Source organism: Quercus lobata, chromosome 11, assembly GCF_001633185.2.
Source record: "Quercus lobata isolate SW786 chromosome 11, ValleyOak3.0 Primary Assembly, whole genome shotgun sequence".
NCBI lineage: Eukaryota > Viridiplantae > Streptophyta > Magnoliopsida > Fagales > Fagaceae > Quercus > Quercus lobata.
In genome coordinates, this window is record NC_044914.1 from 15298516 (window position 1) to 15318837 (window position 20322).

The 20322-nt window shown below is 40.0% G+C and overlaps 1 protein-coding gene across 1 annotated transcript in view; it reads right to left on the minus strand.

Annotated features, from left to right (window-relative positions):
• Positions 1 to 591: 591 nt before the first annotated feature.
• Positions 592 to 20322, minus strand: part of LOC115966443 (probable LRR receptor-like serine/threonine-protein kinase At3g47570) — a 50898-nt gene continuing 31167 nt past the window's right edge. Inside the window, exon 5 of the mRNA XM_031085678.1 lies at positions 592 to 913. Within this exon, the coding sequence (XP_030941538.1) occupies positions 592 to 913 (322 nt within the window). The remainder of the gene's footprint in view (positions 914 to 20322) is intronic.

Below are 20322 nucleotides of genomic sequence, written 5' to 3' on the forward strand. Positions count from 1 at the left end.
GCTACTTCTGTTAGGTTTTTTTTTTTCTTGGATTTAATTTTGTGAATTCTTATCTGGGTTCATGTGGCTACCACTTAGAAACTTGGTTTTAGGGTATAGTTTCTCTTCTAGATATAAATTCGAAATTCACAAGGAATTTTAAATTTTAATTTGAACCAAGATGGAACCACAACAGACTTTAAGATTGTGTATTTGAACTTTTAGGGAAAACTGATCTTTGGGTTTGAATTTTTTATGATTCATTTTGTGGTGGGTTTGTGCTTTGAGATTAGAGTTTGGTATTGGTTTCTTTTGAATTGTGGGTTTGGGTTTGATTTAGAGGTGGATTTGTGAATATGAGGTCATATGTTAAATATTTTTACTGATTTGGTAGACTATTGGTGGTGGGATTGGTATTGAACTTGGACTTGGTCTTAACGTTTTGGTATTTAACTTTTGAAGACAATTTCAGGTTTTGCAAATAGGATAGGTTTATGTAGTAGAAAGGAGATGAATTGAATCACAATGGTCTTTATTTGAACGTTTAAGGGATATTGGGAAGAAGGTTTGATTTTTTATTGATTTAGTTCATGGTGGGTTTGTGCATTGAGATTAGAGTTTGGGATATTCTCTGCAAATTTGAAATTTATCATTGAGAATGAATTGTGCATTCATGTTGCTAAACTCATCTGAATAGAGATTGTAGTAATGCATGTCAATGACTACATGGTTGAAGTCTTTAGCAAATGAGAGTTGCTCCTTTGGATCAGCATTCCCCAACTGGTTTGAGAGGATCACATAAGCACTTGGTGTGTACTTTCTCACGGCATCATACCTGGATTTATAATAGTTTTTAAGGTTGTCTAGAGTGACTCCTGGTGCATGAGGTTCGTTCATTAACTCAGTTGCTGCAAGACTTGGATTGTTGGCATAACTGCACAAAAAAAAAGGTCTAATTTAGGATTTAGGGAACATTCAAAATTCATCAGTTTTTTTTTTTTTCTTGAGAAGCAAAATTCATCAGTTGCTCTAATTACATTTGGGTCTTAAATTTTTTTTTTTTTTAAGTCTTGGTATTAAATTTAGGTTGTGAGTTTTTTATCGTAGTTGTTTTTATGGGTTAGTTGAATGGTGGGTTAGCATGCAAAGCCAAGGTTAGCGCCATTAAATAGGGACAAGGTGCCATTGCAAATCTTTAGAATAATATATAGTTCATGGCTGTGGGAATTTACTTTTTGAACTTAGTATTTTATAAATCTTGGGGTCTTGAAGCTTTATTTCATCATAGTTTGCCACAAATCCATTGGTTTTGTATGTATGACCTATTACCTATCCCTTTAAAAGAAAAGGTCTGTGAAAGGATGTTTTTGGCCCCTGTTTGATACTTTCTCAATGGGTATCATGATTCATGACAAAGTTATTAAAATCTGCCCACCCATTTTAAGAGAGACTCATGGCCATCATCTATCTCTAAAGTATGATCCTTCATTACACCACTTACCAGATTTTATTTATAGACTTATAGTAACCCTGTTCTCTAATGGAGAAAACAAGGAATATTAGAAATAGAAGCAGTTGCACCCTGTTTCAGCATTAGAGTCTCATTTGCTATAGAGTTTATAAAATTAATTTTGCAAGTGATAATGTCCTGGAGTTTTGAGAAATCTTCTTTGATCTTTTGGGAGTTTTTGGAGTTAAAGTTTTGTGATTAGGATTTAGGGCTATTTTAAAATTGTTTTTCTACTTTTAACATAAAAAAACATTTTTATTTTTCATTTTCCTTATCCTTCTGCCATTTATTATATATCAAATTTGTGTTTTGGCAAAAAGTGCCAGCCTCCCATCGCTGTCATATACCGCCAAAGCTGCTACCAGTGCAGGTATTTTAATTTTTGTTATCTTAGATTTAGGTATTTGGATTTGGTTTGATTTTCTTTAATTTAGGTATTTGGATAATTGGTTTTGATTAATGTTGAATCCGTGCAAAATCGAAGATATCTGCTTCTTCTTCAACTCTTTCTCAACCTCTCCATCTTTTCCCTGAAAAACACAAAACATGAACTGACCTCTGGCCTCTGGCCTCTAGGTTATTGGTGTTATATACCATAATTTTATTGGTCTTTATTTGTTTAGGTTGATTGAAATAAATAAAATTTAGTGGTAATATGTTATTATGCTATAAATTGTTGTTAATTTTAGTAAATTTTAGTTTTTGCAGTAGGGTTAAAGGTATGGTATTTGTTTAGTTTGGATTTCTTAGCTTTTAGTTTAGTTTTTTTTTCTTAGCCTTTTTACCCCAGCTTCATTGATTTCTTTTTTGTATTCTAGGGTTGATTAAATTGTAGTTTTAGTTGCATTTCTCTTTGTATCTGTAATTGATTGAGTTTGGGTTTGGAACTCTATAACTGAGTTTAGTACTGTGTTTTGACGATAATCAATTTGATTTTTTTGGTGTGGAAACTGAGCTATGGGTTTGAATTTGTTTAGTGGTAGTCTATGGTTGTTCTGCATTTATGCTTGCTTTCAATCAATTTGATGTCAGAATTATGACTTAGGATCTGATTTGCTTTTGTTACAAAAAACACTTTAAAGTTGTCTTTCAATCTCTAAGATTTTCTATGCACAATTTGGTTTTAATTGATTTGTGATTTTGGTACTAAAGACAGTGGAACAAAAGAAATTTTTTTGCTTTTATGCACAATTTGGTTTTAAATTGAAACAGAGAGGAATTAAACTCTTTTATTTAGTTATTTAGTGAAAGTCAGGAAATAAATGAAATTGGAAAAAAAAAAAAAAAGCCATAGCAAAAATACATGGTATTGGAACTTATGTACAAACTAAAAATTGTTGGGAGGAGCTGTCATCTTTTGGGACAATAATGATATTTTATGTCCTTCTATTATGGATATAATTTTTATTTATTTTTAATTTAAAAAATTAGTAGCATTCTCGTGCGATGTTCTTTTATAATACTTATTAAACCAAATGTAAAAGTATATTATGATTATTGTAATATATTACTTCATAATATCCGTATTTATCTCATTTTTAATATTACTTCATAATATTATATGTTTCATCTTATATCAGAGTCAATTTAGCTTTCAATAATTGAAATTAGAGAGATATTTAAATCTGAACGTGTTAACATTTGATTTAAAACTATCCCGTGCATCGCACGGGTTTGCGACTAGTGTGTATAAATGCTTGTGGTCACTCCACTGGTATAAATGTTTGTGGGATGTGGGGGCAAGAGCCAGAGTTCAAGTCTCCAAAAAGGAGCTTCACACGTATATACACTTAAATCAGGCTAGAGTATAATTTCTATCTGGTATAGTAAAAAAAAAAATTGCTTTGACAAACAATTTGACACAAAAGCCCAAAAGGAAAATTCAAGCTAAGCCCAAAGTAATAGATACGGGAGACCCATGAGGGAATAAAAGAAAGGCCCAGAGGATCCTGAAGCCCAGAAAAAAAGAAGCATCCAAAAAGAGGACCACGGCAAAGTATAAGAAGCAGGGATCCTCAGGAACCATCAATAAGCACGGATCCCTTCAGGCACAAAGAAAAAGGAAGACTGGGACAGATCGACAGAAAGAAGACCGAAGAAGAAAACAAGAAATAAAAGCAAAACGCGAGCGACCTCTCATGGCACAGACAGAAAAGGCCTCGGGGAACCAGGACAGGGAAGAAGAATGATAACAAACGACTTTCAAAAATGGCAGAACAGGATTCCTCCCAAATAAGAAAGAAAAGGGAAAAGTGGAAGACACCAGAAATGGGGATGCCGAGAAGGGCATACCTCAGCACGTCCCAAAGAAGATGGCCAACCAGAAGCTTTCAAAAGAATCAGAACTGAGAGAAGGAAAGAATGAAAGAAAAAGGAAAAGGGACTTACCGAGACGATGGGGACAGGACATGCTCTGTTTGCAGAAGAACAAAACAGGGGAACCAACGGTTCCCCGGGAAGCCCAGAAAACTCCATTATAAAAGGAGGGGATGGGTTGTGAAGAAGGCAACGAAAAAAAAAAAGAAAGAGAGAAACACAAGAAAGAAGAAATTCTCCAGGAAAAACTATCAGAAAATCTATGCAGAAAGAAAAATACTAAGGGAAAAACAAGTATTGCTTCCCGGCATCCTGTAAAAGCCACTATTGCACATACTCGGATTCAACGAGAATCAAACTTTGCAAGTTTTGAATGTTGAAATAGTCATTCAAGACTGCAATTTTTGAGCTTGATTGAACCTTGTATCATGTCCTAGTGAGCTTTCTGTAATCAAACAGATAATGTATTAATGAAATATTGCTTCATAATTCCCAGGATCCCCACAGCACTAATTTTTATCGTTTTGCTAATCCTGTTTCTTTCCTTCTGAACTTACGTTGTTAATTTTTGGCACTCTTTGATATCCTTGTTTGTCATTTTCTTTATATTGTCAGGAGTATTCTCTGCATCCACTTGATTCTTAAACAGCTTGTTAGCTGCGGTGAGTCAAGGTCCGGTCCACCAAATCCTCCTTTTTCATTTAGGCCCAGGATCCTTGGGCCTGAGTGTCACGAAAAAGGCACTCTCACAGCCATCTGTGAGAGTGCCCTTTTTTAGGATACTCAGGCCCAAGGATCCCGAGCCTAAATAAAAAGAGGGATTTGGTGGACCGGGCCTTGACTCACCGCAGCTAACGAGCTGTTTAAGAATCAAGTAGGTGCAGAGAATACTCCTGACAATATACAAAAAAATGACAAACAAGGATATCGTAGAATGCCAAAAATGTTAACAACGTAAATTCAGAAGAAAGACAAGATTAGCAAAACGATAAAGAAAAGGTGCTGTGGGATCCTGGGAGTTATGAAGCAATATTTCATTAACAAATTATCTGTTTGATTACAGAAAGCTTATTAGGACGTGATACAAGGTTCAATCAAGCTCAAAAATTGTAGTCTTGAATGGCTATTTCAGCCTTCAAAACTTGCAAAGTTTGATTCCCGTTGGATCCGAGTATGTGCAATAGTGGCCTTTGCAGGATATCGGGAAAAAGTATTTCGTTCTTTCCTTAGTATTTTCTTTCTGGGTGGATTTTTCTGATGGTTCTTTCTAGAGAGTTTCTTCTTTTTTGTGCTTCTTTTTTTTTTTCGCTGCTTCTTCACAACCCGTCCCCTCCTTTTATAATGGAGTTTTTCTGGGTGTCCCGGGTTCCCCTGTTTTGTTCTTTTGCAAACAGAGCATGTTCTGTCTCTGTCGCCTCGGTAAGTCCCTTTGCCGTTTTCTCTCACTCTTTCCTTCTCTTGGTTCTGATTCCTTCGAAAGCTTCTGGTTGGCCATCCTCTTTGGGACGTACTGAGGTATGCCCTTCTCGGTATCCCCATTTCTGGCGTATTCCTTTCTTTCCTATTTGGGCGGAATCCTGTTCTGCCATTTTTGAAAGTCATTCGTTGCCATTCTTTCTTCCCTGTCCTGGTTTCCCGAGGCCCTTTTGCTGTCTGTGCCATGAAAGGTCGCTCGCGTTTCTTGTTTTTTTTCTTTTCCTGTCTTCTTTCTACCGATCTGTCCCAGTCTTCCTTTTTTATTTGTGCTTGAAGGGATTTGAGGATCCTTGTTTCTTTATATTTTTTGCCGTGGTCTTTTTTGGGATGTTTCTTCCTTTTCTGGGCTGCAGGATCCTCTGGGCCTTCCTTTTATCCCCATGGGTCATCCGTGCCTATTATTTTGGGCTTAGCCTGAGATTCTTCCTTTTGGGCTTGACTTGCTCTTCCATTTTTTCTTGGGCTTATTTTTATTATGACCCCTTTTAGACCTCAACATTTAGCCCCCCGAGCTCGTGGGTTGCCTGAAACCCACGCGTGAGTGATTTAGGTTTCCTAGGACTCTCATGGTATCCCCCTTTCCTTCGACTTCTACTGGGTTTCCTTCCTTTTTAATTGGGATCCCGGCCCTTTTCTGCTGCTTTTAGTTACCTCCTTTTTGCGTGTTGCATTCCCTTATAATTATTACCTCTCGCAGCTTCCTCTTTATACGGGACGTGGCAGTTGGGTATTTGAGGTAAAACTCCTCTACCCACTTTTCTCGTTTCCCGTTATTCCTCGTTAATAACTGCTGATCACTTCAAATTAAATTTCTTGGCAACTGGTGCGTCTTTCCATAAACTGTTTTTCCCAACTGCTATTTGCGCCTTTATTGTAGCCGTTTCACCTTATCACTTTGCTTCTCTGAGTTTTTCACTCTGTGTTTCTCTTTCTTTCTTTTTTCTTCTTCTCCGTTACTCTGGTCTTCCTCCCTTTCGCACTTTCAATCTTTTTTTCTTCTCAGAGCGCGTGTTGTTTCGATGGCTTCTTCTTCTTCTCGAAAGAGGAGAGAGCGTACTCCTAGTCCTTCTGAGGGTGAAGGTTCTTCTGGTTCTGCTCCAAGTGATTCTCACGAGGTTACTGAACGTCCGGCCTTCCCTTTACGGGATCCTTGGTATTCTCTCAGTGCATTTTTTCCTCATATATCTCATGGTGAGGCTCCTCCATCCCCTCACGTTTGGATGTTTTCTGGTCAAGCGGGTTTCGCTGGTTCCGCCCAAGTTCCTGACCCTAGAGAGATTTTTGATCTCCAGATCAGACAAGGAATCCGAGAGGCGGTTCCTATTTTCTTTGATTTTGTTCCAGGAAAGATTCAGGGCTGGCCTATATGGGTAGACAAAGAACTGTCTGATGCTGAGTTTGTGGGTCGTTTGGAGCGCGCCGGTATCCTAAAGGCAGTGGCTATTTCCAGAAACCTTGAGGGCTTCAGAGACGCCAAAGGGCTCAGGCATCTAGTACGTCATTGGTGCCCTTCCCTTCATACTTTTTTCTTTTCTACTGGTGAATTAACAGTCACCTTGGAGGATGTGGTTAATAACTTCCTCCTCCCGGTGTTTGGCGAAGAGAATCCCTTTGATATTGACCTTTCTGGTGAGGATCTCATGGTAGAAGAGAAATTATTTGGTCATTTTGGTGGTCGCGCCGCTTCTTCTGGTGGCAAGCCGGCTAGGATGGGGAGATGGGTGATGACCCTCTCTCGTGAAAAAGATAAGGAAGTGAGGTGGGCCGGTTTCCTGGCTTTTTGGCTTAGTAAGTTTTTGTTCAGTGAGTTCCCTGGGTACGGAGTTAAGTCTTCGTTTTTTCCATTGGCAATCAAGTTGGCTTAAGGTACCCAGTATCCTTTGGCCCCTCTGTTTTTGGGTCATGTTTATTCTCAATTGGACCAGCTTCATGGAGATGAGGCTGAGGGTGACTCTTGTTATGTGATCACTTCGTCTCTTCACTGTGCTATCCTTCAGATTTTCATGTGGGACCGTTCTGCAGCTACTTTGGCTAAGTGCAGGAATTTGAAGTTTGTGAAAGACAAGTTCCAAGGATCCCCCGACATAGTGAAGGGTCTTTGTGGCAATTCTACCGATGCCTTTCCCATTATTTTTCGTTGGATCAGCTTGAAGGGTGGTGGTCTCAATCTTGTGGAGTTGTTTGACCAAGCAGGGAGCTTATGTTGGAGATCCCCTCGTGAGTTTGGTCCTGGCTTTGCGTGTGATTCTGTGTTGTCTTCTTTTTTATCTTCTACAGGTAATACCTTTGACTTGCGCCGTGGTGATGAGGGCAGTCTGGCTTATCTTGCTTGCATTAGCCCTTCCTGGCTTCCTGTGCCTTCTTCAAGTGGCCCAAAGTATACTCTTTATTCAGCACACCGGGTGCTCCGACAATTTGGTTTTGATCAGGACATTCCTCCAATTTTTAAGGATGTGGTGCCATCCCTTCCTTCATTGGATCCTTTCTTGAGGCTGCAGGCCTTTTCTTATTGGTCACGGAGGAGCCCCCAATTTGCAGTGCCTAACTCCCAAAGAGGAGTCTTTGCTTCTAGTGGCTATACGAGTTATTGGAGGAGAGTGCAAAAGTCCTTTGTTGATTATGTTGGCACTGGCACAGTTCAGGATATCCCGAATCCTAGCATTGTTTCTGCTCCGACATCCAATAGACGTTTATCCCTTCCTACTGCTGGGATTGTTTCTGCTGCTGCAAGCAGCAAGACTGGGTTTGCAGAGTGGCATGCCTCCAGGGGAGGTTGGGTGGTTTATGGACAGGATTTTCCTGAGACTTGGCTAGGTGATAGCCTCATCATTGGTGCTTCCTCTGGGGTGCCCATCAAAAGGGGTGCAACAGAGACAATAAATGCTGCCACTGCTCCGGGTAAAGGTAAGGATGTCAAGTCAAAGAAAATGAAAGCTGCTGATGTTGGCGAAAGTACAGGAGGTGTGGAGATAGGCTCTGAGGCGAAAAGAAGGAAATCGGGGAAATCTCAAGCACACTTGGCATCTCAGGAAGGCAAGGATGTCAGGGAACCTTTGGTTTCAAGGACCCGGAAGAAGACTAAGGTAGAGCCTTCTTTTCCCCAGGTTCCTGTGACTGCCTCAGTCCATGGTTCTTTAGGATCCTCTGGTTTGGTATCCCAGCCTCCTTTAGGACCCTCTGGGCGTACTTGTAGTAAGCAAAAGACTTCCAGAGAATCTGTAGAGAGAGAGAGAAGGGCAAGACTTCTTTCCTTCTTCTCTCTTTTTTTTTTGTTGCACTTGTTTCTATTTTGCTGACGAGTGGTGATTTCCTTTGCAGTCCAAGCGCAAGTCTGATCACAAGACGGGTAAAAGCCAATCTTCTGGAGACGACGTGGTATGTGTTCCCCTTTTTCTTTTGTTCTTTCCCTTTTGTTCTGTCATTGTATTGTCTGCATTTCCTGCTGTTGTGTTTTTTTCTTTTTTTCTTTCTTTTGACACTGCCTTCTCCTCTTCTTCTTCCTTTAGGTGGAGGTATCCCCTCCTATGACTGACAAGGCTCTGGGGAAGGAAACTATCACAGCTCTTTCTGTTGTTTTTCCTGTTATGGGGGAGGAGCCCCCTACTGATGACCCAGCCGAAGAAACTGGGCAACCAATGCAAGGTTCCCAGGATTCCCAGGATCCCAAAGCTTCTAGGATCCCGTCATCTCAAAGTCCCCATCTTAAGCGTACTCCTAGTCCTATTAGGACTGTGTTTCCTCAGTCCTTGTCAGATAAAGGTGCTTTGGGAGACACTCCTTTATCCAAACAAACAGGTAATCCTTGTTTCCTTGGAATGGCGTTATATTCTTCTTTCTTTTCCAATTTTTTCTTGAGTTCCTCCTTTTCCTTTTCCTTTTAGGTCAAACTAGTGAGAAATCCGCTCCCAGTGTTGCCTCTTCTTTAGAATCAGAAAGCTCAGAAGGTGAGTGCAAGCTACTCCCATCGTGTTTCCCTTTCTTTCTCCTCCTTTTCTTTTTATATATGTCGAAGCCCCCTGCATCTATCCCTTCTTTTAGCCACTTTGCCATTGGTCCTTCACCTTTTCTTCAACTTGCCTTATGTTCCTTCCCAGAATCTTCGGGGAAGTCAGGAGATCAGGAAGAAGAGGCTCTGCCCCAAGAAGCTGGAACCGGTTTGTTCTTCTTTTTCTCCCCTTTTTTTTTAAGACTAAATCTGTTCTTCCTCTTCTTTTCTTTTCTCCTCTTTTTTTTTGAATATTGATACAGGCTTTGCAGGTTCTGAGCCTGTTATTCCTGAAGGAATTGTGAGACCTGTTCAAGTTGCTGACCTTCGTCCAGAGCAAAAGGCTGCAAGTCCCCCTGTTTCTGCAAGTGGTGACACAGTGATGGGGGATGCCTCGAAGATGACTGCCTCAGATCTTGATTCAAGGCTTTCTTCTTTTCTGGCTCGCTTTGATCTCTTGGAATTCAACAGTCTTCCTGCCAACCACTTCCATGTTTTTGGGTCTTCTTATGGCAGCTTCCTGCGTTTCTCTGTTCCTGTGGAAGGCTTGCCGCTGCTAGAGAGTCTGCTTAAGAGTCACGGGGATTTCACCAGCGGCTTCAGGGGAGGCGTTTTTCTAGGCAATATTTTAATGGAGTTGCTGTGTGCTGTGCTGATTTCCCTAAGGAATTCCTCTGTAGATTCCTTGTCTGAAGAAAAGCTTCTGGAGTGGAGAGGGGTGGTGCAAGACCTTCTAGAGGCCAAGTTTAACTTGTCTTTTCTACTGGATCACTTGCGTCTGCTGGCCCATATGCTGTTTCAGAGGCAATCTTTCAAGAGTATAGACACTGAGATAGCTGCTGCTGAGGAAACTTTGGCTCGTGCTCACAAGGTTTTACAAGACTTGAAGGTCAAGCGGCAGAGGATCCTTTCTACTTTGACTGTGCCTGTTATTTCTCCGGATGCCTCCCTGTTGGCCGGCCTCATTCCTTAGCCTTCTTTTTTAGATTTACATAAACAATTTGGGATTGTATAAGTTTTTTTTTTTTTTTTTTGAACATTGTTCTGCTCTTTTCTTTCTCTTTTGTGTTTCAAAACTGCTTCTCTTTTTTTTTCAGTATGTGAATCTACCTTTTTCTTTGGTATATTGCCTTTTCTTTCCTATGGCTCTTTTCTTTCCTGAGTCCTGGACCATGGTCTTCACAGGTTTCTCTGTAAATTCTGGTCCAGGTACCCGGTAATCTATTGTGTAAGTACTGAACTGGGTACACTGGTATCCTTCTCTATGTACATATTTTTTTTGAGATACGGTCCCAGTTCATGAACTTTGACAGGTTCCCCTTTTGCCAAGTGCTAGGCTAGGTATCCTAGATATTTTGCTTTTATTCTGTGATCCTAGACCTATGCACTTGGGACTGTTTGTGGGATATTTGAAATTATTTATGGGGTGAATCCTGGGCCATATGTAAAAGGGTATTACACACTCTCCCCTTTTTTTTTTGACTCAGGTATCCTTCCTTAAATTTATCCAAACTTTGTTTTTTTTTTTTTTTTGTAGTATGAAAAACTTAAATGTTGAAGAAACAGGAATTTCATTAAAACATAGTCATTTTCAAGGAACAAAGAAAAGTCTTTTGGTGCAGTATTGACCACAAAGTGTCAATCTATCACATGTTCCTGAACAAAATTATCTTAGACTAAAATTCATGATAAAGGCTGAAAAAGACAAAAAATAAAAGGAACTTAGCAGATAGTGAAGCTGGTGAAAGGACCCTGAGGTACCGGGATCCCCTTGTCCTTATGCATAATATTGCTTCAGCCATTTCCCGTTTATGTGCTCTGTCAGGACTGTTCCATCTTCTTTGGCAAGGTAATAATACCCACTTTCATGAGCTGCATTGATGATGTAAGGTCCTTCCCATTTTGGGGTGAACTTGGAAGGCCCTGGCAGGTTCCTCCTCACATGCTCCGCCATCCTTAGCACTAATTGCCCTTTACTGAACACTCTTAGGCGTACTGCTTGTGCATATGCTCTGGTCATTCTTTGCTGGTATCTCTGGCTTCTTTTCTTAGCCAGTTCTCTTTCTTCTTCTACTCCTTCCAGATCTGCTAGCCTCTTTTCATTGCTTGTGTCCTCACTTTCTCCCTGGTTTTCCTCTAGAACTACCCTTGGTGTAGGAATGACTAACTCCGCAGGGCTGATGGCTTCCGTTCCATAAACCAGGGAGAATGGGGAGAATCCTGTGGCTGTCTTTACAGAGCTTCTACATGCCCAAAGCACATCTGCCAGATGGTCACTCCATTTTCCTCCATACTCATGTTTCATTTTCTTAAGGATCTTTAATATTACCCTATTAGTGGCTTCAGCTTGGCCGTTTCCTTGTGGGTAGTATGGGGTAGACCTTCCATGCTTGATGTGGTATGCTTCAGTTAATCCTTTCATATCTCTGTTTATGAATGGGGTTCCATTGTCGCTGATCAATCTTCTGGGGATCCCGAACCTTGTAATGATGTGGTTTCGAATAAAATTTGCCACAGCTGCTCCAGTAGCTTTTTTCAAAGGGATGGCCTCTACCCATTTTGTAAAGTACTCCGTGGCTGCCAAGATCCATATATAACCATTGGATGGAGGATTTATGGGCCCTATGAGATCGAGCCCCCAAGTATGAAAAGGCCATGGCGTCGTCATATCCTGTAGGACATTTGGGTGAGTGTGAATTGCATCTCCTAGGACTTGGCAAGCATGACATGTTTTGACCAGCTCCTCAGAGTCTCTTTTCATCGTTGGCCAGTAATATCCCAACAGCAATAACTGCTTATACAGTCTTCTCTTTCCTGGGTGACTTCCACAATCTCCAGAGTGCACCTCTCTGACTACTTCTCTAGCTTCCTTTGGTCCCAGGCACCTGAGGGGATCCCCATGATATCCCTTTTTGAATAGAATGTCGTTCTGCAAGAAATACCTGCTTGCTAGTTTTTTGAGCTTGTGGGCCAGTTCCCTGTCGGTTGGCAGGATACCCCGAGCCAGGTATCCTATGAAAGGAACCCGCCAATCTTCTGCAATAAACACCGCGTAGCTTTCTTCTTTGTCTACTGCCAAACGACATTCCTGGCATCTCCCCTGTATGATTGCTGCTTCCTTGTCCATATCCGGCCAGTAGTATCCCATGCGTTGCATTCTTCTGTATAGGCTGACTTTTTCTGCAACTCCACATGCTTGGGCGTGTAATTCTTCTAGTTTCGCTTTACCTTCCTTCTCGGTGATACATCTGGACAGTATTCCTCCTGGCAGTCTCTTATATAACTCTCCTTCTATCTGAGTGTAATCCATTAGTTCTTTGATGTTCCCTCTGGGGCTTGCCTCTTTCATCCTTTCTTTGATTTCGTCCCTCCAGTCCCACTGTTTGGATTCCCCGGGGTACATCCCTTGGAGGATCCTTACAATACATCCCTTGGAGGATCCTTACAATAGAATGTTCCTGCCTCGCGTGTCTTTGTTCTGACACCACCTCCTGTTCTACCAAGGGTATCCCACCTCCTTGCCTGGAGACTTCCTCGTTTTCTCCTACAGGCTCAGAGGCCGTAGGTGGCACATTAGTTCCCTTGCTGTTTCTTTGTCTTGGAGGCATTCTCTGTGAAGGGTTGCTTCTTCCTTCTTCTTTGCCCAGTCCCCAGTGGAGTCGCCAAAATGTGAGAGTGCCCTTTTTTAGGATACTCAGGCCCAAGGATCCCGGGCCTAAATAAAAAGAGGGATTTGGTGGACCGGGCCTTGACTCACCGCAGCTAACGAGCTGTTTAAGAATCAAGTAGGTGCAGAGAATACTCCTGACAATATACAAAAAAATGACAAACAAGGATATCGTAGAATGCCAAAAATGTTAACAACGTAAATTCAGAAGAAAGACAAGATTAGCAAAACGATAAAGAAAAGGTGCTGTGGGATCCTGGGAGTTATGAAGCAGTATTTCATTAACAAATTATCTGTTTGATTACAGAAAGCTCACTAGGACGTGATACAAGGTCCAATCAAGTTCAAAAATTGCAGTCTTGAATGGCTATTTCAGCATTCAAAACTTGCAAAGTTTGATTCCCGTTGGATCCGAGTATGTGCAATAGTGGCCTTTGCAGGATATCGGGAAAAAGTATTTCGTTCTTTCCTTAGTATTTTCTTTCTGGGTGGATTTTTCTGATGGTTCTTTCTAGAGAGTTTCTTCTTTTTTGTGCTTCTTTTTTTTTTTCGCTGCTTTCTTCACAACCCGTCCCCTCCTTTTATAATGGAGTTTTTCTGGGTGTCCCGGGTTCCCCTGTTTTGTTCTTTTGCAAACAGAGCATGTTCTGTCTCTGTCGCCTCGGTAAGTCCCTTTGCCGTTTTCTCTCACTCTTTCCTTCTCTTGGTTCTGATTCCTTCGAAAGTTTCTGGTTGGCCATCCTCTTTGGGACGTGCTGAGGTATGCCCTTCTCGGTATCCCCATTTCTGGCGTATTCCTTTCTTTCCTATTTGGGCGGAATCCTGTTCTGCCATTTTTGAAAGTCATTCGTTGCCATTCTTTCTTCCCTATCCTGGTTTCCCGAGGCCCTTTTGCTGTCTGTGCCATGAAAGGTCGCTCGCGTTTCTTGTTTTTTTTCTTTTCCTGTCTTCTTTCTACCGATCTGTCCCAGTCTTCCTTTTTTATTTGTGCTTGAAGAGATTTGAGGATCCTTGTTTCTTTATATTTTTTGCCGTGGTCTTTTTTGGGATGTTTCTTCCTTTTCTGGGCTGCAGGATCCTCTGGGCCTTCCTTTTATCCCCATGGGTCATCCGTGCCTATTATTTTGGGCTTAGCCTGAGATTCTTCCTTTTGGGCTTGACTTGCTCTTCCATTTTTTTCCTGGGCTTATTTTTATTATGACCCTTTTTAGACCTCAACACCATCAAAATTAATTATTTGTAAATTCACTAAAATGAATCCTGACCATTTAGTTTTCTTAATTTTTTTTGAGTGATGTAAGATATACACACACGTATATATTTAAAAAATTAAAAAAAAATTATTCTATGTAATTAAAACATTATTAATAAGATTGTAAAGAGGAAAAATTTCTGACCTATTACAAGCTAACACATCATATTACCAAATCTACAAAGTACGACCAATTACAAAGCGCCACATACTATTACTAGGTTTTACTATCACTATTCAGAAACCAATAGAAATTTGCCAAGTGTCGTTGAAATAGAGTCATAAAATGCATGCAAAAACCAATCACACATCAGCGTGTGTAAGTAATGACATAAGCAATTTGGCGTATGTAAGCAATGACACAGGCAGTCCAATTGGGTACTGACATGTGTCACCTTGAAAATCAAAGCATTTCGGCCAATCAAAAGATGCCACATGTCTTGGAGAAAAATTCTTAAAGCTCCTCTAATCAGACTATGACACGTGTCGCCAATCAAGCTTTGTCGCGTGTCGCTCACCCACCCCAAACTCCTATAAATAGAAGCCTTTCTAAGACATTTTCAGATACTAGGAGATCTAAAGCACAAGCAACATTAAAGAAGATTCAGAAGCACTCAGAAGTACAGAAGCCCTGTAGGAATCAAGCCTCAAAGCCTTCAAGAACTTCAAGAACCTCAAAATCGAAGAACATTCGAAGCAGAACCATCCAAACTATCTACCTAGATCTTAAAGTTTGCTAAAATCAAGCTCAAAAGCCTCCAAAAACCTCAATGAACCATAAATCAGTGAAGCTCTATGGATTCAAGCCTCCAAATTAAGCAACAAAGAACTTCCTCCACAAACCTTTGAAGACGAAGAACACACGAAAAACACGAAGAACAAAGAATTTCTAACAAGCTCATAGCTAGAGATTCATTGTAATTCTGTTTCAAGGGTCTTTGATCCATCCTTCAGCCAAATTGAAGGATATTTGGTGTTCGAGTCAAAATCACATTATTACAATTCCAATCAATAAGTCTTTCAAGGAGATCGAATCAGAGGATTACTCTTTTGTAATCACAGAGAATTGTACCACGTATTCATCAATACAAATTCACATTTGTGAAACTATTTTAGTTGTTTGATTTATTTCAAACTAGAAATTTAGTCGTTTACAAAGATAAATACATTTATTTTGTTATATTAATTATTTTAACCAGTGCATTAATTATTTAAGTATAGTGAAATTATGATGTTATTTTCTATGATTTATGTGAGAAAAAATTGATTTGAAATATTGTATTTTTGCTCAAATTTAGTTGCTTTTGCAGCTATTGAAACAAAGTCCAACAAAAGAAAAAAAAAATAATTACAATCTAGAATGTAAAAAAATAACTCAATAATATTTGCATTTTTATTTAAGAAAAATAATATTTGCATTCTTTATAGGTGTGAAACATGCTTCTCTCTCTCTACATACATATATATATCAATCATTATATCATGCAATTTTCTAATTTGTAAATAGATATAGCAAGATTAAATTACTACACCACTCCTATCATCTTCCTATTTTTTGTCTATAAAACAAAAGACTAAAATTTACAAATTTTTACTAGAAACATTATTGAAATATTGGTGGAAACTAATAACAAATGCTCCATACATATGCGGAATTAGGAGCTTAGCTAGTAGATACAAAGTAGTACATAATACGAATATATCTATAACAAAAAAATTTGTTTTTGTCTCTAAACTTTCACAAAAATCCTATATATTATAATAATTAGCAGCAAGATTTTCAAGAAACACTCCTCTGTGCGCATTGTGGAAGTAGCTTCCGATTGGTGGATGGCATCATTAATCACAACAAATACAGTCACAGATTCCAAGTTCCGTATCCGGAAAAGAATTACGGAAATATGTTTGCAGATGTCAACAACTTGGAGCAACACAAAGTTGAGTTCCACTCAAAGTATGATATTTTATATTTTCAAGAATATTGGTTAATTATATGTTAATGAATTCTGGAAACTGATTCACTTTAAGACACCAAGAGGGCAAAGAAGAGAAAACCCGCTCATTAGATATTATGTTTTTGTAAAAAGTTCAGAAAGAAAAAAGAAGATTCTTTCAACTAGTTTCTCTTTGTTACTCTGTTACTGTAAGTATCACTGCTATATAGACTATATATGCATTTAAAATCTTTATTTGGTAATTGTTTCTCATGGTACTGTAGGGAATTTAACCAAAAATTCCTAACCTGTGAGAAACAAAACAAATAGAGAAAACACACGTCAAAGAAAAATAATCACACGCACAAGACAATATTTACGTGGTTCGGCAATTTGCCTATGTCCACGGAGTTGCAGGGATTTCACTATTATCAGGGAAAATACAATAGTGCACAAGAACACTCTCAAGAAACCCAAATCCCAATTACACCCTAGCACTCTCTCACAGAAAAATAAGAATAGAAACTGACTGCCTCTCTATTCTCTATTTTCTCTCATGTGACTGCTAACTAGGTTAATTGGAATAACACATTTTTTCTTTTCTCTGCAATGTAGCCGCCTATCTCATAAAGCAATATATATATATGTTACTTTATGTAAGTCGGTCAAGTGGGATTCTTTTTCAACTTGTATTAGGTCACCTTTTTGGCCGGATTGGGCTTGGTTGGCCCTTATGGGCTTGTGGCATAATTCAAGCCACACTAACAAATCTCCACCTTGGCTTGAATTGATCAAGCTTCACGAGCAAACTCCTCCATCAGCTCCACCTTAGCCCTTAAGGGCTCACAAGCTGCAAACATCAGCCACAATCCTCCATAACACAATCCCTCATCCCTGCAACTCATCCTCCTGTCCTCAAGCTAGAAGACCAATTGAAGCTGCGCACAGCTTCAACTTCTCAATAGTGACACCCTTAGTCAACATGTCTGCCGGGTTCTTAGATCCACAAATCTTCTCAAGCATTACCAGCTTATCTTCAACAAGGTAACGGATAAAGTGGTATTTTGTCTGTATGTGCTTCGACTTTGAATGAAAAGCCGAATTTTTGGCAAGGAAGATTGCACTCTGACTGTCACTGTGTAGAATGCTCATCTCCTGCTTCTTACCCAATTCATCTAAGAAACCATGTAGCCAAATCATCTCCTTTCCAGCTTCAGTTGCTGCAACATACTCAGCTTCTGTACTAGACAAAGTAACAATCTTCTGTAGATTTGAAGCCCATGATATAGCTGTACCACCCAGAGTAAAAACAAACCCAGTAGTACTTTTTCTACTATCAATATCACCAGCAAAATCAGCATCTACATAACCCTGCAGTTTCAAACTTGCACCTGTGAAGCAAAGACATGTATCTGATGAACCCTTCAGATATCTCAGAATCCACTTGACTGCCTCCCAATGCTGCTTTCCAGGCCTACTCATGAATCTACTCACAACTCCCACTGCATGTGCAATGTCTGGCCTTGTACACACCATAGCATACATCAAGCTGCCAATAGCTGAGGCATAGGGTACCTTGCTCATATGGTCCCTTTCTACTTCTGTCTTCGGTGACTGTTCTTTGCTTAGTTTGAAGTGACTACCCAAGGGTGTGCTCACTGGTTTAGCTTCATTCATATTGAACCTGCTGAGAACTTTCTTCACATACTCTGACTGTGAAAGCTTCAATGTACCATTAGCCTTGTCTCTAATGATTCTCATACCAAGGATTTGCTTTGCAGCTCCCAAATCCTTCATTGCAAACTGTTTGGACAATTGCTTCTTCAGATTATTGATCTCCTCAATGCTAGACCCTGCAATAAGCATATCATCCACATATAACAGTAATATGATGTAAGAATTGTCAAAAGACTTAACATAGCAACAGTGATCAGCTTCACATCTCTTGAACCCAATTTTGTGCATAAAACTGTCAAATTTCTTGTACCACTGTCTAGGAGCTTGTTTTAGGCCATACAAGCTCTTTCTCAGTTTGCAGACTAAATTTTCTTGTCCTTGAGCAATGAACCCTTCTAGCTGAATCATGTAAAGATCTTCCTCCAAGTCACCATGAAGGAATGCTGTCTTCACATCTAACTGCTCAAGATATAAGTTTTCTACAGCCACCATTCCCAGTACTAGTCTGATTGTTGACATCTTCACAACTGGAGAAAATATCTCTGTGTAGTCAATGCCTTCCTTCTGCTGGAACCCTTTAACAACTAATCTGGCCTTGTAACGTTTGCTACCATCATGCTCATTCTTTATTCTGTATACCCACTTGTTGTGCAAAGCCTTCTTTCCTACTGGTAATTCAGTCAGTTCCCATGTCTGATTCTCCAACAAGGAATCCATCTCATCCTTCATGGCTAACTCCCACTTGCTTGAATTCTCATCTTGCAAGGCTTCATTATAACACTCTGGCTCACCACCATCAGTCAACAGGAGATAATTTAAAGTGGGTGAATAACGCTGTGGAGGTCTAATGTTCCTGGAAGATCTGCGGACTTCAGCTACAGGTGTACTCAGATCTACCTGTGAATTTACATTCTCTTATCTTCTTCACCCCTTTTCTGGACAGTACCTTCAGTCAATTCATCTAAGTTGACAAACTCAGATTTCTTTTGATCTATCTCTGTAACATCTGACACTACAGTTGACCTGTCCTTGTACATAACCTGTTCATTAAATATCACATTTCTACTTCTGATGATTTTCCTGTTTTGTTCATCCCAAAACCTATAGCCAAATTTCTCATCACCATAGCCAATGAAAAAACATATTTTAGACTTTGCATCAAGTTTACTACGAGCATCAGAATCAATATGAACATAAGAAACACAACCAAAAACTTTTAAGTGTGAAAACTTTACCTCTTTACCGCTCCAAACCTCCTCAGGAAGTCTGAACTCCATGGGAACTGAAGGTCCTCGGTTTATCAGGTAAGCTACAGTGCTAACAGCATCAGCCCAAAAAGTTTTTGGTAGTCCAGCATGCAACCTCATACTCCTAGCACGCTCATTGAGAGTTCTGTTCATGCGCTCAGCCACACCATTCTGCTGTGGTGTCCCAGGAATGGTCTTCTCCATCCTAATTCCCTGTGCAGCACAATACTCACTGAACCCTCCATCTATGTACTCTCCTCCATTATCTGACCTCAAACATTTTACTTTTAAACCTGTTTCTGTCTCAACCATGGCCTTCCACTTCTTAAAGGTTTCAAATACATCAGATTTATTTTTCAGAAAATAAACCCATACCTTTCTGCTTGAGTCATCAATAAAAGTGATGTAGTACCTTGAACCTCCAAGGGATGCAACCGGAGAAGGCCCCCACAAATCAGTGTGTACTAACTCCAATTTTTCAGCCTTCGGTGTCCTGCCAGTTTTCAAGAAGCTCACCTTTTTCTGCTTTCCTAAGATGCAACTTTCACACATGTCAAAATCAATGGACTTCAATTCTGGTAGTTTTCCTTTTGACAGCAGCATCTTCATCCCTTTCTCACTCATGTGACCAAGTCTGCGGTGCCATAGGCTTGTATCAGTACTTGCATCAGCAACTGCAATTGTGTCTCTTGGACTTGAGGTCATGTACAGAGTACCAGTTTTCTTTCCACGAGCCAATACCCTAGCTCCCTTTGTAACCTTCCAAGTACCACCAACAAATAGTATTGCATGCCCTTCATCATCAAGTTGTCCAACAGAAATCAGATTCCTCCTTAGGTCAGGAATATGTCGAACCTTCTCCAGTAACCAAACAGACCCATTGGGCAACAATATTCGAACATCTCCCATACCTACAACATCCAAGGCTGAACCATCAGCCAAATACACCTTACCAAAATCACCTGCAACATAATTCTGTATGATTTCTCGGTGTGGAGTGGTATGAAACGAAGCTCCTGAATCCAAAACCCAATCATCAAGTGGACTGTCTACTATAAGAAGTAATGCATCCTGTACCTCTTCTGTTACAGCATTAGCAGAATCATCTCCATTCTTCTTCTTAGGACTTTTGCATTGATTCCTAAATTGACCTGTTTTCCCATAGTTCTAGCATTATACTTGTTGGCCTGATCTAGATTTACTTCGATTCCAATTAGAATTTCTGGATTTTGATCTGCCCCGGTTTGAATTTCTGTCATTACCTCTGCCTCTTGTCTCA